We start from the raw sequence: 24,837 nt of genomic DNA on the forward strand, positions 1-24,837 counted from the left end.
AACCAAACCCTTACCGACTTCGAACCTCTCCCACTAAACACATTTTCTGCTTTCCCATCCCACCTCGGTAGCTCTTCATGCCCGAACCCAACTGGACTCAAAGGGTCACGTTTTTACATTTCTGTGACTGTATTTCAGCCAGATCGATCAAAAACATGCACCAGCTTAAGAACCAAAAATGTATCGTAGGTATATCGGTTAAAGATTCTCTGTGGTAAAGCAGATGATTTCTATAAACACTCTAACCCCTTGGGTCAGTTTGGGTTCAGACAAAAATTCTCAAGGGTAGCTACAAAAAAATCTAACTTGGTTTCCCCAACGAACCATCTTAACCCTTTGACGTCCTGGCAGGGCTTTTCGTGGCATTGCTGAGCGAAAGAGACAGAAAAGAGAGCAGGAGACAGCCACCGTGATGGAGAGGTACTGTGTCTCGGCTGTCCTGTCCTGTCTGGTGCTGTACCGTACCTGTGAAAGTCCCCCTATGTTACAACAACTTAATACCCTGTTGAGTTAGCTTCAAGCACCGTCGACGAGGAGAAGAATAACAATTGAACGGATAAGATGGTAATGATTTACACTAGGCAGTAATAGAAATGGACTCCAAGGTCCAGGATGTTGATAGTTTGCTACGGCCAGAAAGGTTTGGGGTTTATGATTTTCAACAAAATATCGGGACAATGCACGTCACAGCAATGTAAGAGAAAGTACTGCAACAGGTTTAAAGCAAAGGCAACTGGTCTCTCAGTCAGTTTTTCTGAAGATGTTTCGTCACCTACCTAGGAGTCTTTGTCAGTTCTGGAGGCTCATCTCTGAGTAACTTGGAGTTGGGAGCTGAAGTCTTAACCACCTGGATGCACGTCCTCCTTTGAGCATTTCAAGTCAGATGTAAACTAATGACATGTTGCGTCATGCGTAGGTGCAGTTCTTGTAGAAGTCAGTTGTTGTTCGGTGCAGTTGGTCCCCAAACAACTAATGGACCATTGCACGGCAGAACACAGAAGATCCAGCAACTTGAGGCTGAGAGTCAGCCGTACATTTACACCTCAAGAGCAAAAGACACACTTTTGACGACAAAAACAACCAATAAGAGCCAGAAGAAAAGTCATAGCACTCTCAGTCAACCTTGTGTATGTGCTGCTCAATGTTCTAATAGTGGAAAAACAACTTACTGTTACAGGAAAACCATTTCGCCATCATCGGTGACCATGCTGACTAGCTTAAGCATTTATGGCAGGTTATGTTGTGGTGAATCAGCTGTAGCACAGCAGAGAGGAAAGGGACACAGGAGTGATTGAGAGCCTGAAAACCCTCCTTCTCTCAGTAGTTGTTTCTGGCTGAGTGGTGTATTTCTGCAGTTAGTATTGGGAGAACTGGGAGAAGGCAGTGGAGCTTTTCACAGATCATCTGTCTCATTACAAACTGTCACGACATGATGGCAACTTATATACAGTATATACTCATATACTGTATATATATAAAAAATGTATTGCCTCTTTAAGCAATCCTATCACAGTTCAAGTTGCTCGACTGTGAGTCTCCAGAATTGTCAAAAACTCCTGATATGTGTAAAAACATCTTCAGAAAAACTGAGTGGAAGTCTGGTTGTAGTAGAAATGACCCAGATGACTGAGAATAAAAACAGGCTCAAGAGAAAGTAGACATTAGAAGGCATTGTCTGGCTTCCAGTAAGAAAGGATACCGTCATTTAAAAAAGTCCTTTAGCTTAAAAGATCTGAGACTGAGACTGGTTCCATTCAGAAAAGAGATAAGGTCAGTGTTCAGAGTAAAGTTTCTGTCACAATGCTTCCTGTCTTGCCTTATATCTGGGCATTTTAAAGAACAAGTGGTACATAGGTCTAAATGTCAAGAAATAATGGAGTTCATGAGGTATGTGGAGTTCTGTCATATTTGTTAAATCAAAATCAGCTTTAGTTGCCAACATTGTGTACAACAAAATAATGAATTTGACTTTGGTTGTCAAAGACAGAGTATAAACGGATACAGTGGCTCCCTTGAAGCGCAAACAGCCTGGAGCTGAACCTGAATCCTGGTGTAAGGAAAGGCCTGGAGCCGTCAGACAGGAATGTCACGGAACCGAACGCAGACTGAGAAAAGACAAGCTGTCACTTCAGATCCTAAGGCTGCTGGCGCTTTTACTAGGACAGTTAAAGAGGCCCAAAGGAAAACTTTTCGAATTAAATTTTCTCTCACAGGCACACCTGTTTTGTGCCTTTTAGTGCTGTTGATTCTTTTCTTAATGCTCCACAGTTGTGCAATAATTTGATGCTGCTTTTCATTGTTAAGGTCACCTCCATAAGGCCTCTTATCTTCTGCCCAGACTCTGCCTACATCTCCCAGAATGCTGTGTAGTTTTGGATAATAGTTCAGTGAATATTCTATGTATTATACCATCCTACAGTAATAGCCTGTGTCATTTTGTGCCATAAGTGATTTGCCCCCCCCCCAAAAATGTCTCAGGCCATTACTTTAGGAAGGTGATATGTTGAATACTCTATTAAATGCATTATATATTGATTTTTATCACGTCTTTGATGATATATATTGTTATTGATTTATTGTTCAGATGTTTTTGTCGTGATCTGTGTTTTTCTGTGTATTTATTTTGAGTTTCTGTGTCCTGAGTCTTTGTGTTGTCCTGTCTCCCCTTGATTAGTTCCCAGGTGTGTCTCGTTCTCTGATTACCCCTTGTGTATTTAATGTCACCTGTGTGTCTTTGTCGGGTCCTCGTCTCATTTGGCTGCTAGTCTGTTGTCTGTGTGTCCAGTCTGTTGTCTGTGTGTCCAGTCTGTCGTCTCGTCCGTTGTGTAAATGGTTGCTACCGGCGTCGAGCCCTGGCTTCCGCTCGGCCGTGCTGCCCGTTGTTTTGGACCATGTTGGACTGTGTTATTCTGGACATTCATCATTAAATCATTTATTTATCGCATCCTGGGTCTACAGCGTCTGCCTCACCACCTCTACACCGCACTTCATGACAGTTTTATTCTCAAAGCCTTCCCTTGGTGAACATAACATCATGAATGTGTTTCAGTCTGGGTTTAAAACTCTTCACTGACAGTTTATAATGACGTTCTCCTGGCTTGTGCCTCTAGCGACCCCAGAATCATGATTCAGTGAACAGAAGCCAAAGTCCTGTATCTTATTTATGCTGTGAGGTGCTAAGAATGGGTACAGCAGGTTTTAATCATTGTTTCTCACCAAACACCGATCTGCTACAGCAGTCTGTCAGCACGTTGCTGCAGCTCTGTGCTCTGCGGCTGGCACTCTGAGGGAACAAATCTGCCAATGTTTGGCTGGAGATTCCACATCCACCAAGGCCTGAGACACACAGCGCAGCCTTTACTTTAGTATGAGGTTCATTGCTTTTCCTGAGTGTGTGCTGTCACTCAGAATTCAGGGGTTATTGTGAGAAAAGGTACATGTCACAGAGTTTTCATAATGTGGGAGAGGCAACAGTTGGATAAGAAAGAAAGTAGATGTGGCTGCAGATTTATTTGGATTGGGATTATTGTTTGGAATCCTCCGTGCTGGCAGGTGTGATGCTAAGCATTGTTGTCGCTCAGCATGAAAATACAGTTGCAGCAGACTGATGGATCCCCTCTCCTGTGAGTCATCTCTCTATTTTAGGACCTGCCTTCAAGACCCCTGCAGCCAGCCCTGACATCTCAACGTCTCTTCATTTTTTTTGTTTGCAGCCTAAATTAAAGCTCTGTAGTGAGGAGAGTCCTGGCTGGCTTCAAATTCCACATGTTATGGCAAACCCATGTTCATTTTAACCTGCACACATTTAGGGTAGTGTTTTTGCATTATTAAAAGGGAATATAGTGTATTATCTAAACAGGCAGTGACATTTTTACCACAATCAAATAACTGTCACTTTCTCTTATTTCCTTTTATAAATAAATGCTGTTTGTGAAAGAAATTTGGCGCTTTGAAATTTGGCATCCTGCTCTTTCCGACACTTTGCCTTCATCATGCCGTCACAACAGTGCTCCTCCATTTTGTCGTTTACTACTGTTCTTTGGAGTGTTGGACTGAGAAGTAGTTCCTATGTTGACCTCACAGACTTGCAGTTCCAGCCGGTGTTTGTCATTGCTGCTGCCGCTAGTTTGAAGGAGCTGAGTTAGGGAGTTATGAGGGAAGGGGGCTCTGAGGGGCAGAAGCTCCAAGAAAGAGCTTTGTGGAAAAGCCAGCGCTTCGTAGGCGCAAGCGTTTAGGCACCCCAGAAAGGTTGCCATGGGATATTAAATGATTTCTCAAACACGCATGAACGAACAGTGATGTCAGTAACGCGTTACTTTTTTACCCCTCCAGGGGGTAATTTGTGGGTTCTAGTGTCCCTTATATGATAGTAGGTTGACAGGAAACGGGGAAGACATGTGGCAAATGTCGTCGGGTCCGGGAGTCGAACCCGCCATGGCCGCGTCGAGGACTCGCGCTAACCACTACGCCACCACGGCACGTCCACATCGGACCAATGTTTTTTAGTAACTAGTAATCTAACGCGTTGCTATTTCAAATCCAGTAGTCAGACTACAGTTATCGAAATCACTTTGCGTTACTGCGCGTTATCTTTTGTAATTTAATTTTATTTCCTCTACGCGTCTTGGGGCGTGACCGACGTTTCTGTTGCGACATCAGCAGCAGCGACAGAAATGTAAACAATGGAGGGAGACGCGCATTTTGTTGCTGGAAAAACAGGAACTAATTTGAGTTTCGGTCGCCAAGTCTGATTATTATAAGCGGCTTTGGGCTTGCAAATTTAATGAGTTGAGGGCCGCGGTTTTTGGGCTAGGAAATAAGCAGACATAAACGCCAGCATTCTCCTGTCCATCATTTCCCGGATGAGCAGTCCTGCTGTGTCTTTGTTAATGTCAAGGTAATATGACATCGACCTTCGCGTTGCGCTACAACAAACTGCAAACGAGACTAATCTGAACAGCGCAATAAACGTGAAAACAACCATGACTGAACGTGTCCGTAAAGTTGCGCAACTAAACGCCATTGTAATTATTAATAATAAGATAAGTGTCACAAATCTGTGCAGCAGCCATCTGAATTGTGGAGCCGCAGGAGGAGCGCTGTGCGCTGCGCTTTGACACCAAACGCAGGGCCGTAACGCACAACCTGGAGGTTGGGGAGTGGAGGGCTCTATTTATAGTTTTCCAGACAATAGTGGAACACACAATAATGTGCACAAATTACTAAAGTTTTTTTTGTACTGTTGTGACCATTAAACAATTTCCCTTTCAGTTCAACCTTATATACACATTGTTGATGTTACCATTATAAAATAACTTGCAATTAAGTATTGGCAAAGATCAATGTCATTTTCACAGGTGGCGAAGCGTTGTTGTTAGCAACTGCTAAAAGTAACTTAAAAAGTTAATTTTAATGTAACTTAGTTACTTTCCAAATCAAGTAATCAGTAATCTAACCAAGTTACTTTTTCAAGGAGTAATCGGTAATCCAATTAAAGTTACTTTTTCAAAGTAATTATGCCATCACTGTGAACGAATATAGGCAACACTCCACGTGCGTTTTTAATGAGGGAATAACATGATATAAAGCTCATAAATGTTGATTTTACATAACACTGCCCCTTTAAGTCAAAAAACCAACACACCTGTTTTGCAAAAGCTCAAGTCAGCAGGGTGCAGAGGTGGGGCTCATTAAACATAACGAGCTGTGGGACTGGGACCTGCCACGTCAAGTGTCACACACCTCATCACAGCAGCAGATGTTTCACCTGAAGACAGACCATCTCCTTTAATAACCTGCCTTCACAAAAGAGTTTATTTGCTTCTATTTTCTAGACGTTAATGAAATTATTTCACTAAGAAAATCATAGCAGGGTAAGAAGATATACGAAACAGTACATATATCAGTGTCTAAATAAAAAAAAGAAATAAATGAAAAACAACAAATATGCTTCAGATATGCAATGTTGTTTCTTTATGTTGAGCTTATTTTGCTGTGAGTTCATCCATGAAGGTTCCTCAGCTGACTAACCACACGTTAGCACACTAGCTAGGGCAGCAGCGGCTAACGCCGCTGGACGCACGTGGAGACTACTCACGTCTTCTCTTCTCTTCACAAGAGGTTCATAGCATTAAACCAGAAACTGTGTTACAATCACTGTTTTCCATGCACATTTGGAAGTATCTGAAATACTCTGACTACTCTGCTGTAGTTAGAGTTCACCCTGACTTACTTTGTCCATGATATGTACTGGTGTATATTAAAAAATGAGGATCATTAAATGCTAGCTTTGGACAAAACCTTTGGATCCTTCCTCTTTTCCTTTTGCCCGGGATCGAGCGGCGTTCTCCATGAGCGACCCGCAACCGCGTGCTGTTAAAACGAAACAACAACAAAACGTGTTGACGTCACAGATCACGGAGTTTAATCTCATACAAAGCAATCGACAACAAAGCTGCAGAGGTACAGAGATATACATTTTATACAGACAAGAGAACAGACAACACGAAACACAAAAGACAGACAAAGGCGCCCAAAATGTGGAGGAAAAGATGGAAAAAAACCTCTCTCTCTGGCTTGCTGACCTGTACTTTTTAATGAAAGAGGTGTTTCCCTATTTAATATATGCAGTCAAGGCGTTCCGTTCTTTGACCAATTAGAAACTTAGAAACTCCCAGAAACTCCCCTTCTTTACAGCTCCGATGTCTGGTTTTTATCTAACCACTTCGTGCCCATCTCCGTCCGACCTGGCCGAGAGGCGCCAAGAAGTCTGTTCTGCTCTCTCGGAATTGTAAATTTTATTGCTGTGTCTGTCAAAAGGGGGAGGAAAAAAGGCCCTGCTTTGTCTGCTGAATTCCCAACTGCTCAACAGAAACTATTCCAAATTAAAGTGTTGGCTATACCTTTACACATGTCGTGGATTAGCTATATTAAGCACCAAACAATAATTATTTTCTTTACATGTACTAGCATGTAAATGGACAGCTGGGGAGTAAGAGAAGGTCATGTTAGAAACAAGAGTTCTGCTGAGCCTCTCTTACCTCAATCTTTTCATCCTCTTGTTTTTAAGAATATTCTCATTTTCAGTTTCTTCTGCACATTTGTGACATTTCTCCTTTGTTCTTTTTCTTACACTTGTAGAAATTTCCGTAAACACCTCAGGATGGTTGGCAGTCGCAGGGTGAAGGTCCAAAGTAAGTCATTGAGTCTGCTTGCAAGAACGTCTGTTGATGTCAGTTTGTTTGCGTCCGTTTTCGCTGTGATTTACACCATAACGTCAGAACAGATGCTCATCACACTTAATTCATGCTTTCTGCATCGTACAGCACAGTCATGGCCTGAAGGCGTAGGCAGAGGCAAAAGCGTTGTTTTGTTTTGTGGCTAAAACCTTTTTAGCTTGTGATATGCAACTCCATCCATGCTTAAACATATATCTTCACCAAACCGCTTCTGGACTGTTGAAGGAAGTTTGCTCACTGCAGAGTTCTTTGACAGAATATGGAAGCTTCTGTCTGGACAACACAACATTTGTGTCACTGCAAAAACGTCTGGCCATGACTTTTACTTCAGCATGTTGGGATAGATCGTATTGTAATTAGGAGCTTAGTCCTTCCTAATGATGACTGTTAGGCATCAGACAACATTAAAGTGTCTTGATTGGTCTGGTGTCTTTCTGTGTGTGGCTCTTGTGTCATTAATATTGTTTATGTATTCCAACTTCAAGTCCCTTTTATTTGGCAGCATGTAAGACATGTCAGAGCAGTTTAAATATTGTCTTTTTGTTGTTTTTTCTTTTACTCTGGTTTATGTGTATTTTTTAGTTGCTATGAGGTATTCATATCAAGAACACTATGCTATTTAAAAACTAATGCTTATTTAGAAAGCTTTATGTTTGAATTTAGCGTGAAACTAACCCATTACAACCTGCTCAAAAAGCCTCTAACTGCGGCTTGCATGTTTGGGCTGAGTGAGTCAAACATTTGCCTGTCCCTGATTTCTTTTACATAACCAGTGGTGTATTTTTTATTTTGATTTCCTATACAAGTGTCCTGCCATTAAAAAAGTGTGTGACAAGTTTGCTGCCAACGGGGCTTGGCGTAGAGGAAAAACGGGTGCTAACAGAGACTATTAATCCTCTATGCAGCCGCCCTCAGTTGAATTCCTGACCTTAAGACCTTTGCAGCATGTATTCTCCTGTCTCACTGTCTTCATCTATTTCCCGTTGAATGCTGCAATTAAAGGCCATTTGTGCCAAAAAAATCTTTAAAAAGGAGTGTCAAGTTAAGCACTTTGAGGGACGTCTTGATTTGATGTAGATCTATGCTGTTATTTAGGTTGACCAAGCCCTTGCTGTATGATGCATTCATATATTTTGTAGAAAACACATCTGTTATCGCTTTTTTCCAAGTTCAAATCATTAGTAGAAGTGCTAAACAATTTTCTTCCTTTTTGGTAACTTAATAAGCGGAAAACCTTTCTAATCACTGGAAAGTTTTCCTAAGATAGCTTGAAGTTTTATAAAGAGCAAAACATTTATTTCTATTCAACTTCTGCCAGTAGGAGGCACATTAAAATCTAGATTGTGGGCGGAGTCAAATGTGTGAATCAGGGGCAGAGTGAAATGTTTGGGTCTGCCCATGTTTTACTTCACACCAACTGTCACAGACAGGGTCTACGGACCTGACTCACTACGTTCAATGGATGTGAGGTGCATAAATGAAAATTGAAGTGGTTTTCCTAGAAGGTTACATTTTCCTAAAGTGATTGAAAAAGGAAAATCAATGCCCTTTGAGTATTGGAGAACAGGTCAAAACCATTCTACAGTATCATTATAAGATATCAGATACAAATGAGGAAATAGGGAAAACTCTGGTAAGAGAAAAATTCAAATAAATCTATAAATAATTTATTTGAATGTTTTGATTTTTAATGTTTTCCACAACAGCTCTTTGGCAACAAGATAATTTCACTTTGGAATCAGTTAAAGTATTTCTTTAATTTCATCTGAATTAAATTGAGTCTGTCAGCCTAAAACAAATTTGTAAAACAATCTAGTGAAAATAAATTATACATTTACACAGATTTCTTAATCAATTAATTGAGGCTCCTTTTGTGATGGTAGTTTTGTCTTCAGAATACGAAAATACAACAGTTTTTGCATAAAGTGAAGAAATAAATAATACCTCGGCTCTCTCCCACTATAGCCTTGTGGTAATGCAGCTAACTGGTGGCTGGTGGGATGAGCCCATAGTGGCAGGAGGAACTCTTAAATCAATTTGAAGCTCCCGTTGTTTGGAATGCAGGACCAGTAAGCCTGCAGTCATCACTGATAATCATGTGTAAGTGACTCTCTTCCCCCCTAATCCTGTCAGCCTTCGTCGACCGCCGAGCCAAGAGCTTCAGCCGTTCATGGAGTGATCCCACCCCCGTCAAGCCAGAGTCTATTCATGACTCCAGAGACAGTGAGTCCATGCTCTCTCAGTCACTCCCGTTAACGAGAAGTACTTAGCTATGCACTCTACGTGGTACACACACTCTGTTTTTTAGTGTTCATTTACACGTGGTGCAGTATGGCTGTACAAAATCATTTGTGCCCCTTGAACTCTTTCAATTCTATCCAATTCAGTTGAGTTTATTTATATAGTGTCAATGGACCTTACCAGAGGAGCCGCTTTTCATTGGCTGATGCCCATTCTATGTGGTCACGTGCGTGGCCGTCTCACAAACACACGCTTCCCGTTAGCTAAGTACAACATAATGGCAGAACTGATACAACTTCTACACCTTGAAGCCTGTCTGCTACACAGTCTTACGTTAGCTAAACAGATCAATATGCAATGTGTCTGTATCTGACATACACTAAAGATTTTATTTTAGCAGAAAAGGCTTTGGACTAAACTGTTACTCGTGTTAGCCACTCTAGCACCAAGTACAGCTAGTTAATCAACCATCGCTGTGTTCAGCGATGGTTGATTCGCTGAGCTGATTAATAATCGAGAAATAAATATCAAGCCTGGAAACTTGATATTGTAACGGACTGAATGTTATGTTTTTAACGTAATCTTTGCTCGTCTAGCAGGGTGCAGGCGGTTGCCACGGTAACAGTTGTGTTTAAACTACAAAGAGAGAGAGAGAGTAAAAAGGTACGAGTGGTTTTGAGTTGATCACCTGTTCAGGTTATTTTACCTTTGTTTACCTTTGCTGTGGCTCATTACAGCCACTGTAGTTTCTAAACGTTGGACTAATTACCTCGTTCGTTTGTGAGTTTACGTCATTCACAACAAACATCAAATAGAACAAATATATTTCATTAAATTTTAACAAACAAATGGCTTCTACCGCGATAATTATGTGAAATTAAATTAATTATATCCCAACTTCAGAAGATTTGCCTTTACCTTTACAGAGCTCTTTGGTTCCTCCTATCAGTCTGTAGCTTCTCATATTGACGTCATCAAACCAAATTTCAGATCTACCATAACTGACTGACACCTGCTGGCCTCAGGTTTGCAACCAGCTTGTGACTGAGAAACCAGTAACCTCCTCCCAGATGATGACATGAACTTGTTAGTTCCTCTGTCCATTTAGTAGCTGATATATTGTGAAAATCCGGTAGAAATGATGCACTAATTGAGTCATGTTTACATAGAAACAACGCACGGCTAGGCTTTGCTTGTGAGACTTGTAAGGTCCATTCACAACAAAAGTGGTCTCAAAGTGTCAGGTCTATATACCTATTAGACAATTTAAACAAACACAGGAAAGACAAGAGAGTTAGATTCTTTGTTTCTCGCGAGGAGAGCAGACAGAGATGTGCTTTCAGTTACAAATCTCCAACTGCTCTGAAACACATTTCTTTGCTCCCCTCCTTTTATTTCTTTCAAAGGCCCTTTTACAGAGAGCACTGCAACTCTAAGGGGTGGGGTCAAAGCATTTTAGTTGCAGTGCTAAAAGACAATCACTAAACTAAACACATGTTATCTACAATCTAAATCCTTCTTGCTCCAGGCACGGCGTCGAATAGGACGCGTTGTATAGCTTCAAAGCAACGGCTTTGTAGCACAGAGCAGAGTTTATTGCAGGACTGTAAAACTCTGCTGGGAGCAACTAACACCTCCATCTCTCAGGGAGTCCTGCTAAGAATATCTGTCACCTCTCTCTTCCAAGGAGGCCTTAGGAAGGAATCAGAATTAATTAACACACAGAAACATTATCTAAATGTAACTACAAGGCTACATGATACAACGAATATTTGATAATGCTAATAATACAATTTACCCAACACAAAGCACTTTACAAAAAATTATTTCAGTTCAATCATATTGACTAAATAGCTCTCTCCTGTCTTCATCTCATAGTTCTGCTGGTTAAAGTTACTTAAACCCAGATTTTATAGTTACTCTTACATCGTCTACTCTTTTACCTGGATTGCATCAGGTTTAAAGGTGGCAACATTTTCATTTTTTGCACAATTTTTCTACTTCCTATCTGAACACAAGCAAGATGCCTCTGGTTGGCAATGAGGACGTTATCAATACTATATAGAGACTTCAAATGATAGAAATGAGAGTTTCTCGACTCTCTGGAGGTGAATATCGAAGTCAACACACGTTCTGAAAATGAGCCAACTCTACCAATGTCTCAACTCCATTGATGATGCCATATCAGGAGTAAGGAGAATGGGAACCTTTCGGCCACGTTTGCCTTTTATCTCAATTCGCTGGAAGTGCTTACACCGCCTCTTTTCAAGTTCTGACAAAGCAAGCTCCACATCTGGATGGGTGACAGAGGTATCTCTCAAGGTGAAAGCGTTCAGTGGCATCTTGGATACTTCTCCCTCTCTTCTCCGGTTGAATATTATCACCTCACAAAGCGTGATCTTGGCAAGTTCAGCCCAGTTCTTCTTTACAGCTTCTTTCTTCAGGTTCCTCTGGCACTCCATCCTTTTTGTGTCAAGATACTGGTGCATTTTCCTAATGTCTTCAGCAAAGGGAATAAGCTGAGGAGCATTCCACATAGCCTCATTCAAAGTCCTAAGAGCATGGGAAGAGACACACTCGCTCCATCTGGTCTCACAGATCTGTTTGAAAATTCGCACATTGTGAATGGTATTCTCATCGCTTGAGATCATAGCCTCACATTCAAGAACATTTGCCACTTTCTTGAGGTTGTGACCCAACTTGAGTGCTAAAGATGGCGTTTTGAAGACGTTTGTTCTTTCATCCAAGCCAGCCACTTTCTTAACTGCATCTATAACATGAGGGAAGTTAGCTGGCACAAAGAACTCTGACAGCGTCTCCAACTTGCCATCTTTCTTTCCTTGCAGAACAACTCGTGCAGTTTCGCACATCTTCTGTCGGATGTATTCGTGTCTTGTAATATCTTGACCATGTTTGTTGAACAAATGTTCTCCAAATTTCAAGATGCACTTCTCACTTTGGACAACTTTTGCTACGTCATCATGGTGCATGTCAAGTATTAGTTTCCAAAACTGTGCATTGACGCTGTCTGGTACTGGCTCTGCATATTTGCAAATGGCTTGGACTCGATGTTCCTGGATCAGTCCTTTGACTTTTTGACTGAGATAACACCTCTGCATATGCCTCCACAAGGATTTCCGTTTGAGGTAACCCTCGAAATTTGATGCAATGCAAGTAATCACCAGTTTTTGCAGATTTAGTGCATTGTTGGCGGGGAATGAACATTCCTTTCCCCTCTTTAATGACTTTGTTATTATGGGCACGGTTTCCTTTGTTTCTTATCAAGGACAACTGCAGCCGTCGTTCTCTAGAACCTTTGGGGCATTTCAGTGCACTTTCCACTTCTGATATATCACTGTGTTTTGCTTCTAGATGACGTGCCATTTTGCTGTAAGGTTTGCTACAAAACTCACAAAAGTACCTTGTAAACCCTAGTGCCATCTCCCTTCTTCTTCAAGGTCATGACTGTCATATCAAGTGAAGAAGATTCTCCAGGGTCTTTTGCATCAGTTGAAGAAGATTCTCCAGGATCTTTTGCGGTCAAGGAACTAGAAGTGGTCACACGCATTCTCTTAAGTGGTTGGACTTCCAGAGAAGAAGTATTTTTCTGGGCTCTTTTCTTCCTCTTCTTGAGCTGTTTAACGTCTACCAAACTGTCACTGCCGTTTAGACTGTCACTCTCAGATTCCTCAGAACCGGGAACATACTCTTCCTCAGTGATGTCAGAACTTGATAGAGATGCTTCTGAGTAGCAAAGCATTTGTTTGTTTAGCTAAAATTATTTTAAAAAAGAGAGAAATTACTTTCAGATTATTTCTCAAACATATAAACAAATCAGAAGAAGTTAAATATGTACAACTAGTTTTAAAAAGTTAATTAAAAAAGAAATACTCCCAATACTAGTATGATTTCTTTTTAATTTTTTTGGTGCTTGTTAGCTCAAATGTTTTTCCGACATTTTTAAGCATCCCCAAAAAGTGACAGATTTACCAGCACATGGCGACTAACTGAGTTCTTGGATAGTTTGGTTTTAAATACTACAAAAAAATAGAATTTCTAACCTAAGTGAGTCTTAACATTAGAAAAAATAGTGATAGTGAAAATAGTGACCAAATACCTCTTAGGTTGGACTATGATATTTATAGATAAACTTACAATCACACTGTCAGTTCTTGTGAGCTCAGGCACGCTCATGTCCCCTTCGGTTGGTGTTGGACCAAGGATGATTGTATCGTCGCTGTCATCAGATGACTGTTTTGACTCCTAAAAATTCTTAAGTTTAACAGTTAAAATGTGTCCATGCCTAAATGAACTGTCACAATTTAATACAGAGCTACAGTTAACTTCTACTGTATCAAGGTATTTAGAAATCCCAAAAGGACCACATCGTCCGCAAAAAGCAGAGACGAGATCCTAAGGCCACCAAAACGGATCCCCTCAACACCTTGGCTGCGCCTAGAAATTCTGTCCATAAAAATAATGAACAGAATCGGTGACAAAGGGCAGCCCTGGCGGAGTCCAACTCTCACCGGAAACGAGCCCGACTTACTGCCGGCAATGCGGACCAGACTCTGACACCGGTCATACGGGGACCTGACAGCCCATATCAAAGGGCCCGGTACCCCATACTCCCGGAGAACCCCCTACAGGGCTCCCCGAGGGACACGGTCGAACGCCTTCTCCAAGTCCACAAAACACATGTAGACTGGTTGGGCGAACTCCCATGCACCCTCCAGGACCCTGCCGAGGGTGTAGAGCTGGTCCAGTGTTCCACGACCAGGACGAAAACCACACTGCTCTTCCTGAATCCGAGGTTCGACTATCCCAGGGGTGGGCAATCCTGGTCCTGGAGGGCCAATGTCCTGCAACTCTTAGATATCTCCCTGGTCCAATACACTTGAATCCAACAGCTGAATCACCTCCTAAGTGCAGTCAGGTTCTCCAGAATCCTGCTAATGACCTCATTATTTGACTCAGGTGTGTTGAAGTAGAGACACATCTAAAGGTTGCAGGAGACCGGCCCTCGAGGCCTGGAGTTGCCCACCCCTGGACTATCCGATGGACCCTCCTCTCCAGGACCCCTGAATAGACCTTGCCAGAGAGGTTTAAGAGTGTGACCCCTCTATAATTAGAGTACACCCTCCGGTCCCCCTTTTTGAACAGGGGGACCACCACCCCAGTCTGCCAATCCAGGGGAACTGCCCCCGATGTCCATGCAATATTGCAGAGTCGCGTCAGCCAACACAACATCCAGAGCCTTAAGGAACTCCGGGCGGATCTCATCCACCCCCGAGCCTTGCCACCGAGGAGCTTCTTAACCACCTCGGCGATCTCGTCCCCAGAGATTGGAGAGCCCAACCCAGAGTCCCCAGGCTCAGCTTCTTCAATAGAAGGCATGTTGGTGGGATTGAGGAGGTCTTCGAAGTATTCTGCCCACCGGCCCACAATGTCCCGAGTAGAGGTCAGCAGCACACCATCCCCACTATAAACAGTGTTGGTGCCGTACTGCTCCCCCCCCCGAGACACCGGATGGTGGACCAGAATCACCTCAAAGCCGTACGGAAGTCTTTCTCCATGGCCTCTCCAAACTCCTCCCATGCCCGAGTTTTTGCCTCAGCAACCACCCGAGCCGCATGCCGCTTCGCCTGCCAGTACCCATCAGCTGCTTCCGGAGTCCCACAGGCCAAAAAGGCCCGGTAGGACTCCTTCTTCAGCCTGACGGCATCCCTCACCGAAGGTGTCCACCAACGGGTTCGAGGGTTGCCGCCGCGATAGGCACCGACAACCTTGCAGCCACAGCTCCGATCGGCCGCCTCGACAATGGAGGCACGGAACACGGTCCACTCAGTCTCCATGTCCCCCACCTCCCCCGGGACATGTTTGAAGTTTTGCCGGAGATGGGAGTTAAAGCTCCGTCTCACAGGGGATTCCGCCAGACGTTCCCAGCAGACCCTCACAACACGTTTGGGCCTGCCAGGCCTGACCGGCTTCCTCCCCCACCACCGGAGCCAACTCACCACCAGGTAGTGGTCAGTGGACAGCTCCGCACCTCTCTTCACCCGAGTGTCCAAGACATACGGCCGCAGATCCGATGAAACAATGACAAAGTCGATCATCGAACTGCGGCCTAGGGTGTCCTGGTGCCAAGTGCACATATGGACACCCTTATGCTTGAACATGGTGTTCGTTATGGACAATCCATGACGAGCACAGAAGTCCAACAACAGAACACCGCTCGAGTTCAGATCGGGGGGGCCGTTCCTCCCAACCACGCCCCTCCAGGTCTCACTGTCATTGCCCACGTGAGCGTTGAAGTGCCCCAGCAGAACAAGGGAGTCCCCAGGAGGAGCACTCTCCAGTACCCCCTCTAAGGACTCCAAAAAGGGTGGGTAATCTGAACTGTCGTTCGGCCCGTAAGCACAAACTACAGTCAGGACCCGTCCCCCCACCCGTAGGCGGAGGGAGGCTACCCTCTTGTTCACCGGAGTAAACCCCAACGTACAGGCGCCGAGATGGGGAGCAACAAGTATGCCCACTCCTGCCCGACGCCTCTCACCTTGGGCAACTCCAGAGTGGAAGTATGTCCAGCCCCTCTCAAGGAGGCTGGTTCCAGAACCAGAGCCATGCGTCGAGGTGAGACCGACTATTTCTAGCCGGAACCTCTCGACCTCACACACTAGCTCCGGCTCCTTCCCCACCAGAGAGGTGACATTCCACGTCCCAAGAGCCAGCTTCTGCAACCGAGGATCGGACCGCCAGGGTCCCCTCCCTCGGCCGCCACCCATCACACAATGCCCCCGACCCCTTTGGCCCCTCTCACGGGTGGTGGGCCCACGGGAGGGGGGGCCCATGTTTCCTCTTCGGGCTAAGCCCGGCCGGGCTCCATGGGAAAAAGCCCGGCCACCAGGCGCTCGCCAACGTGCCCCCCCTCCAGGCCTGGCTCCAGAGTGGGGCCCCGGTGACCTGCATCCGGGCGAGGGAACACCAAGTCCAATGGTGCCGTTCATCATTGGGGTCTTCGGGCTGCGTTTTGTCTGGTCCCTCACCTAGGACCTGTCTGCCTTGGGTGACCCTACCAGGGGCATGAAGCCCCAGACAGCATAGCTCCTAGGGTCATTGGGGCACTCAAACCCCTCCACCATGATAAGGTGGCAGCCCAAGGAGAACTCCCGTTCAAAAAGAACCAATCAGAACCAAGAGGAGGGGCTTAATGCAGCCAATCAACCTTATGTACTCACTGCTCAATGTGCAGTGAGTACATTCACTGCACATTGTGAGTACAAACCGGTAAGGTGTTTTCCAGCCTTACCGGTCTGCAGGAAAACCATTAATCTGCCATCATCAGTGGCCGAGCTAACTAGCCACCGATGCTATATCACTGTAGAGAGTAAAGGATCAGGAGGAGGTGCAAAGACCTTCCTCCTGGCTCTGATTGGTTGGTTCTAGTGTTGCACTGGGAGTACTGGGATAAATCTGATTTTTTTTTCACAGACTATCAATCTCATACCATGCTGTCACAACATGGTGACAGTTACAATAAATATGCAAAAAATATAATTGTATAAAAGTTACTTACATATTGCAGCTTTAAGATGGAGATCTTGTATTGTTATGGTAAATGGTCTGAACTTATATAGCGCTTTTCCAGTCATTTTGACCACTCAAAGCATTTTACACTAGAGTCACATTCACCCAGTCACACTCACAAACACACACACATATATACACCGATACGCAGATCAGTAGGCAATTTGGGGTTAAGTGCCTTGCCCAGAGGCACATCGACATGTGGCAGGAGGAAGCTGGAATCAAACCTACAACCTTCCGATCGCAAGACGACTACTCTACCAAAGAGCCACAGTCGCCCACAGTTGTTATGCCCTTATCAATATTTGAAAATAGTCTCAAAACAACAATATCATCATTTATCACAATAATTAGCAGGACAAATTAATGTCCAGCAAAACTGTGACAGGCCTATATGCAACACCAGTAAATAAATACATTTAATAAAACTTAAGAGTTGAAGGGGCATCAATGCTTTTGCAGGCCGCCGTATTCTGCAAACTGACCGACACGCACACAGGTCAGCATGAGCTCCCACAGAGCAGCAGAAGCAGTGTAAACGGAGGAACTGACCAACACGCAGCGTCCTGTAGCTCTGTCTGTCCGCGCAGTCTGCCGCCCTCATCCACAGAGACATCTCCGCCCTGCAGCCTGCCGACCGTCTGCCTGTTGCTTGGTGTCACGTCTGTTTGCGTGTGGCCGGGTGCGGAAGGAGACGGCAGCCTTGTTGCTTTGCGTTGTCTGCCGTCTCGTTCCTCCCCGACTGTGCTGGATAAATCAAGTAACAGGTGCAACGCTTTTAAAGGGTTTACCCTTATCTCTCTCTGTGTGCGTGTGTGTGTGTTGTTCTTTGAACTCGCCCTTTGTTCCCGTGTGCGAGTCAGGTGGCGAGCTTCAGACCTCCTCAGGGACTCTAGATGAAGGGCTTGATGAGGATGCTGACTGGGAGGAGGAGAGGGGTCTGGAGAGGGTGGCCTGCGAAGGAGACGATTTCATCCCGCCAAAAATCATGGTCAGTAACCTTCCAGGTTTTCCCAAATATTCCTCATGTTTTCCATTCAAAGTCCTGAATCAGGTTTTAGGTTAGCAAACAGAGTGATTCAGAAAAAGTTTCTCTTAACTTTACTTTGACCCAAAATAGTATTTAGATTTATGGAATGAATATAAAGTATTTGCCCCAGTTAAAAAATCCCATCAGTTTTTGTATTTTGTCATGCCCAAATGTTTAAGATCATCAAATCAGTATTAGTAGAATGTAGAAGTTTGTGCTACTGCATATTTTGGTATTGATCCGGATCATGACCAGTGTCACTGATATCAATACTTTTTATTTGGACATATATTAATATAAAAAGTGGTCAGAACTTTGATATACCACCAAACTTTTGACTTTTAGGTGTTTTTGTAATTTTTTGGGGGGTTTAAAACCAGGAACAATTTAGATAAAGTTGATCAGTGTTTATAAAATACTTATTAACATATAAGTATACTTATTAACATATTAACATGATAAAACGGAGATGACAGAAAAACAATGTGAAAAACAATTTGTGTGCATTTTCTCCTATATTAGGTGCAATATAATTTGAGTGACTGGATCCATGAATTTTCCTCAGGAAAAACTCCCCACAATGAGGTCTTGACCTTAAGTTCACATGAACTTTAAAAAAGCCAAAGTGTTTGTTTTGGAGAGGTCTAGTCAAAGTACTGTCTCAAAATCTATCGATATCTAAAGTGCATGACTTGATCACGTTCAAAAACTTTTCAAAAGTTTCCCACATGGTGGAAAAACCAGCTGCAATGTTGACGAGGCAACTTGCATTTTCACATATGGTCGGGTTTCCTGCTTTTGTATTTATCCTGGTTTTAATTGTCTGATTTTAAAATATATCTAATAACATGAAACTGTTAAGTATGACAACAAAATGAAAACAGACAAAAATGTAAGGGGTCAAAGATCTTGTCAGGACTCTGTTCACATCAGGCACTAAACACATTCAATAGCTTCAAATAATTCCCATCAGTTATTTATTATACAGGCCTACATGATTTTGATGTATCCTTATTCACAGAATTTGCTCATATCAGCAAGTAGGGAGCGATATTTATAGTATTTTCTGAAGTATTTTGGCCGCTGCAGCACTTTTGAATTTTAACAAATCACGTGCAACGGGAAAGCATGGATTACCTTTCTATTATCTAATTCTTTGAAATATACATATCATAGTTCTTTTGGTTTTTTTCCCCATCTCAGCTTTGTGTCTGTATGTGACGCTACAGTTAATGAAAGTGTTTTGTATGAATCCACAGCTCATATCCTCCAAGGTACCGAAGGCCGAGTATGTTCCCAACATCATCCGCAGGGACGACCCCTCCATCATCCCTATTCTATATGTGAGTTTTAGCTGTTGATGACAAATATGATATATTTAAAAATTAAGTACATCATTGGTGTGACATTTTGTGACATTGATCATTTTTAAATAACTTACACCCTTTTCCAATGATGCAGTGTTTACAGTTACTTGATTGTGCTATAAAATGGCACGAAATGCCTGAAAAATACACACTGACCCTTAAATAGTGTTTTGAAAATCTTGAGATGAGGAAAGATTCAAAATATATATATATATTTTTAAAACTACAGTTTAAAGTATGCTAAACGGGATGTTAAAGACAGTTTTACATTTTAACAGCATATCTTAATATTAGTAATAAAGAGTGATGAACACAGCAGGAAAGAAATATTGAACGCTGTTTTTGTTTAACAGAGAGATTGTCTAAAATCAGTATTGCAGGATCAAAGCGTTACAAAAACCAGTCTGAAAATATCAGATTAATCTGAAAATGAGTTTAAAATCAAAGGAATACATTTCAATGAGACAATAATAAGCAAAAACCAACAGGAACTCAGCCAATTGTAGTATTGCCTTGTCTAAACTTATTTATTGAGTAAAAACTGGTCCATCCACTTTTTTTTTTAGAAAATCATTTTCAGCTGTTTTCATTATTTTTTTTGTAGATTTTTTTTATAAGTAATTCCAACTTCAAATAATGAATTAAACCTTACGTTTTCTGTTCTTCAAAAGCATGCTAGGTTGTATTTCTGATCTTTTGTTTTTCAATGAACCAACATTTAAAAATCTACGAGTTGCTTAATTTTTCGTTCCTTGTTGAACTCAATAGTAATACGGTGTGAATGTTCTATTTACAGGACCATGAGCACGCCACCTTCGATGACATCCTTGGTAAGCGCTAATCTTTCCCTCTTTGGATAATAATAGTGCTGAGGTGAAAATGGCTCATGCTGTGAAGGTGGGGCTGGAATAAGTTTCAGCTGGCCGGAGTGCAGAGATGACTCATTGTTTTCTTGTGCTCTCGTGTTTGTGTGAGTCTCTTGAGGCACGGCCAATTTCTGTTTCTCACCGTGAAACGCTGAGTGGGAAAAGTGACACCTCTCTTTCTCCTTCCCTCCCCAGAAGAGATAGAGAAGAAGCTGACAGCCTACAGGAAGGGCTGCCGGATCTGGAACATGCTGATTTTCTGCCAGGTGAGCGACAGATTGGAGGTATATGCTGCCATAATAATAATTATGCATCATGTTATACTTTATGGGGAGCCGACCCAGCATGCGGTGTAACGGATACCACTCATGTAATTATATTTTCAATTTCAAATTTACATTAATATATTTAAGCTGCATTTAATTTGTAGGTCAAAATCTACAGAGAAACTTATTTTAGGTACAATTGTATTCTGGTAAGAACAAAAAGTATAGAACAAGCAAACTGTAGAATAGGGAAAAAATAAAATGTTTACTTTATCAATCAATCAACCGATCAAGTTTATTTGTACGGCATGTTTAAGCAGGGCTTTACATCATAAAAACACACAAAAATAAAAAAGTAATAAGAACATTTGTCACCAGTTTGAGAAACTAGTAACAAACATTGCATTCTGTTGAGGCCCATCATGAAAAACATCAATACACATCATATATGTTGTTCACTGTTTCAAAGGCGACTCTAAACAGGTGGGTGTTTAGTCTTGACTTAAAGGAACTCAGTGTTTCAGCTGTTTTGCAGTTTTCTGGAAGTTTGTTACCTTCACTTTAATTAGTGAAGCTAACTTCTTCTAAGCTAGTACATCTATAATATGATAATATCGTTCCCCAAGGCTCTATCTTAGGCCCCCTACTTTTTATCTTATAAATGTTGCTGCTTGGTGGATCATCAGGAAACATGGACTAACGCTGATGACTCTCAGCTACCACCTCTTTGTCTTGTGATCAGCCCCCGGCCAATCGCTGCATCGCAGTTAAAATGTGCCGCTCAACCAGGACAAAACAGAAATTTTAATCACTGGAACGGAGGATCAGAAAGAAAATACAATTCAGAAATTACAAACTTTACTTTTTAATCCTTTCAAAGAAATCAGAAGCCTGGTGGTTCTTTTTGACTCTGAGCTTATTTTTATTCCACATATCAAACATACAAACATACGTTTGATCCTTGATTTTATTTCCAGCCGTTTAGACTCTTGTAATGCCCTGCTTTCTGGTCTCCATGAGAAAAATCTGCCCAGCCTTCAACTGTTACAAAACTCTGCTGCTCTGCTGCAAATATGTAAAAAAAGAAACAAACCTTGTTAATAAAAGTTACAGACTGTAGCTTTTAGCCTTCTGTGATTAATGTGTGCCTTTATTCTTCTGCTTATGTCAAACAACAGCAGTAGGTTACATGCAGAACCCTGACCCCAGCTGTCAAAGCTGTGTGTTTTTCATTTGGTAAGTGGTGTGTTTCCTCCCCAGGGGGGTCCGGGACATCTCTACCTGCTGAAGAATAAAGTGGCCACCTTCGCCAAGGTGGAGAAGGAGGAAGACATGGTGCAGTAAGTCATCTTCCCAGCTTCTGACATCAGTAGTTACAGGATTAAAACATTCATGGAAGAAAAATGTACTGTCAACGTGATTAGATTAATTTAAAAAGTTTAGCATGTTAATATCGTTGCATAATGCAGATCAGTCGCATTACATACTTTGACCCAAACTGATTTTGTTTTTGGTCGCTGGCGTTCAGACCGGTGAACTGAGTGGAAAATTTCACTTTAAAAAACACAGCAGTGGACTTCTGGATAAAACCCATTAAGTATGTGCCTATTGTAATGATGAATTATCTTTCCACCAAAACACAGCCAGTTTATAATTCATATTTCCAAATTACATTTGAAACAAAATGACTTCTTTTTAACCATCCTGAATGTAAAGACCTGGAGAGCTGAGAGGTTTGGTTTGAGACTATGCAGGATTTTCTTTAACATTTTTAGGATGTGCATTTTTTTTTACATTTCGTGATTATTCATAGTGCTATAATGTGATTAATCTGAATACATTTTTTGACAGCCCTACTTAGAATCTTAACATTGTGATGCAGAGAAGAAGAAAATAAAAGTTTGTGTTCACTCAAAGTTAAATATTGTTTCCCCTGAAAAAGGCTAAGAGTCGTATTGCTAGTCATCAGTCACACAGTTGGAGCTTTGGGTTTCAGTTTTAGTTTTGTCTAACACAGACAACTCCAGAGAAATAAATCTGATGGGCATCAATACTTTTGGAAGAAACTGGAAATATTAAAACTGAAGAAACAAAAACAAGTGTGATGTTTTGCTGGTTTTTGTAACGGACTGCTCCCGTCATCTTGTCTGTGTCGTGTGATCAGGTTCTGGCGGCGCCTCAGCAGGTTGATGAGCAAACTGAACCCGGAGCCCAACCTGATCCACATCATGGGTTGTTATGTGCTGGGAAGCGCTAATGGAGAGAAGGTGAGTCTGAAGCCAGACGTCCACATCTTGTTATGCTTCCTCTGAACGTCCACAGAGTGAGATGCTTCCTGCTGCTGTGTACAGATCAATCATTCAGGCCTTCAGCTCATGTCGTCCTTGCAAAACACTTTTTTCTACTTGCATGGTATTAACAGCAGCTTGTAGTCCTGCTGTCAGGGTTGGGGGTCAGAGGTCAGGTGATGGGGGGGTTTGCTAGTTTGTTAGGGAGCGTCAACTTCTCCACAGCCGCTATATTAAGCTGCACACACACGCTCATGCACGCTAGCTCTCGCTTTAATTACATGTTCACACATTTACTTTCACACTCGCTCTCCTTCCGCAACTCTTCCTCCCCCACAGAGACTGACACACTAACCATACAGAGACACTCATAATAACATGTGCCTGAAATATGCCCAATATATCGCATTTAACATGCTGCCCCGTCCAGACTTGCTACCCTGCTGACACTACAGGCTCAAACACATGTTGCTCTTCTGCCACCATCCAGAGTTGTAAATCAGGAGCGATAACGAGTAGATGAAGAGTAAAGGCCACTGGATGAATAACTGCATGTTTGTGTATGTCTTAGAAATGTTGTGATTGAGCATCTGAGGATGGAGGAATACGACAGTAGAGCTCTGAGCTGTTTAACTCATTTCTCAAGCCAGGTTGCTTAATGTTCGAGTAGTTGGCCATTTTACAGAAGAGTTATTAATTCCCCATGTTGGAATCCAAAATATTTTCTGAAGTGTGTGATGCTGTGAGAGCTCTGCTGGAGCCAGCTGTACATTGTCTGAAAAAAGCAAAACAAAAGCAAAGCAAACTGTCGTCTTCATCTTTTTCGCCAGCAGTAACATCGGGTTGTTGATCCTGTGTGAAACAGGTGTTTTCATTGCAGTTACTTGAAATACATCTATTTCGGCAAAAATCCACCTCATTCCAGCGCAAAAGCATTTTACTACAAAACGTGAGTTTTCATTAAGCAGATTTATTTCCACCATTTCAACTTTTAGACTCATTTCATTACCATGTCCACCAAAAATTCTCTCCTCCTTTTTGCTTATTATTGACAAACAGCCAATTTCTTTCTTTAAAAACATTCTGATTTGTGGTTTTTAAGTTCGGGGTTTCATCCCATTCCTTTTTGTTTATTTTAATTTCCTAGAACTTTTCGTTCATTCTTCTATGCTAGTTTATTATTTTTTTTACTTCTGTTCTTTCTGCTTTAGGATTTCATTCTCCTTGATCAGTGCGATTGTTTTCATTTGATTGGTAACTTCTCTCGTCATAGTTCAGCTCTCTCTCAGCCTGCCAGTCTGCTCTCCTTCACAGCTGTTATCTATCTCCTTCCCTCTCATTAGTCCTTCTGGTTGCTTTGTCAGCTCCACCTCTCCCTTAGTATATAAGTTAATTCGTTCCTATTGTTCTTCATTGGCTCCTCACATTATCATTACCATCTTCATGCCCATTTAAATTCCCATTGTTTATTGATCTTCCGTTCTCGATCTTCACTTCATGTCCTGTGTTCCCTGCGATCTACGTTGCAAGTGTCCTTTTGTCTGTTCCTGTTAAAGACATCTCTACTCTTCTCTAAAGTTAGATCCTGCACTTTAATAAAAGTCCTTTGTGTGTTCAACTTGTTCAGCCACTCTGCAAAGAACGCTCGCCACTCTTGCAGTCACTGTGACATTTAGCATTTCCTCAGCTGTGGTTAGAAACAAGTTGCGCAAGCAGGGCCACGGACAGGGAAGGGCTTATTCGCTGCATTTAACAATTTGTCCCCCCGCTGCTGCCTGTGTGTGTTCCTGGAGCCTCAGCTGGAGTGTTGCTAAGAATAGATTGACTGGCTGGGCTACCTGCAGAAGGTACCGCATTATGTGTTGGTTCTACTCCAGTGACAGGCTAAAAGATTCAGACTTAGATGTTGTGATGAAATAAAAATCACACAAAGACAAGACGAGGAATCTTGAGA

The 24,837-nt window shown here is 42.4% G+C and overlaps 2 protein-coding genes across 9 annotated transcripts in view; one reads left to right on the forward strand and one right to left on the reverse strand.

Moving 5' to 3' along the window:
- Positions 1 to 24,837, forward strand: part of nsmfb (NMDA receptor synaptonuclear signaling and neuronal migration factor b) — a 61,566-nt gene that overhangs the window by 26,718 nt on the left and 10,011 nt on the right. For 3 of the 8 annotated variants that reach the window (XM_032579099.1, XM_032579101.1, XM_032579100.1), the window contains 9 exons: positions 352 to 420; positions 7,141 to 7,193; positions 9,372 to 9,461; positions 17,930 to 18,057; positions 19,356 to 19,439; positions 20,260 to 20,293; positions 20,525 to 20,595; positions 21,856 to 21,935; positions 22,760 to 22,862. In XM_032579099.1, the coding sequence (XP_032434990.1) occupies positions 352 to 420; positions 7,141 to 7,193; positions 9,372 to 9,461; positions 17,930 to 18,057; positions 19,356 to 19,439; positions 20,260 to 20,293; positions 20,525 to 20,595; positions 21,856 to 21,935; positions 22,760 to 22,862 (712 nt within the window). The remainder of the gene's footprint in view (positions 1 to 351; positions 421 to 7,140; positions 7,194 to 9,371; positions 9,462 to 17,929; positions 18,058 to 19,355; positions 19,440 to 20,259; positions 20,294 to 20,524; positions 20,596 to 21,855; positions 21,936 to 22,759; positions 22,863 to 24,837) is intronic. The other 5 variants (XM_032579104.1, XM_032579102.1, XM_032579107.1 and 2 more) reach the window with 3 other exon arrangements.
- Positions 10,690 to 13,873, reverse strand: LOC116730100 (uncharacterized). Its single transcript, XM_032579108.1, has 2 exons — positions 13,635 to 13,873; positions 10,690 to 13,251 (listed from the first exon to the last, which is right to left on the reverse strand). Exon 2 carries the CDS (start codon positions 12,596 to 12,598, stop codon positions 11,630 to 11,632), a length of 969 nt encoding a protein of 322 aa, XP_032434999.1. The 5' UTR covers positions 12,599 to 13,251; positions 13,635 to 13,873; the 3' UTR covers positions 10,690 to 11,629.

This window comes from Xiphophorus hellerii, chromosome 12 (genome assembly GCF_003331165.1).
Source record: "Xiphophorus hellerii strain 12219 chromosome 12, Xiphophorus_hellerii-4.1, whole genome shotgun sequence".
Classification (NCBI taxonomy): Eukaryota; Metazoa; Chordata; class Actinopteri; order Cyprinodontiformes; family Poeciliidae; genus Xiphophorus; species Xiphophorus hellerii.

Bases quoted from the DNA above. Each gene is read 5' to 3' on its own strand.
- LOC116730100 (XM_032579108.1), bottom strand. From the start codon at position 12,598: ATGCAGAGGTGTTATCTCAGTCAAAAAGTCAAAGGACTGATCCAGGAA.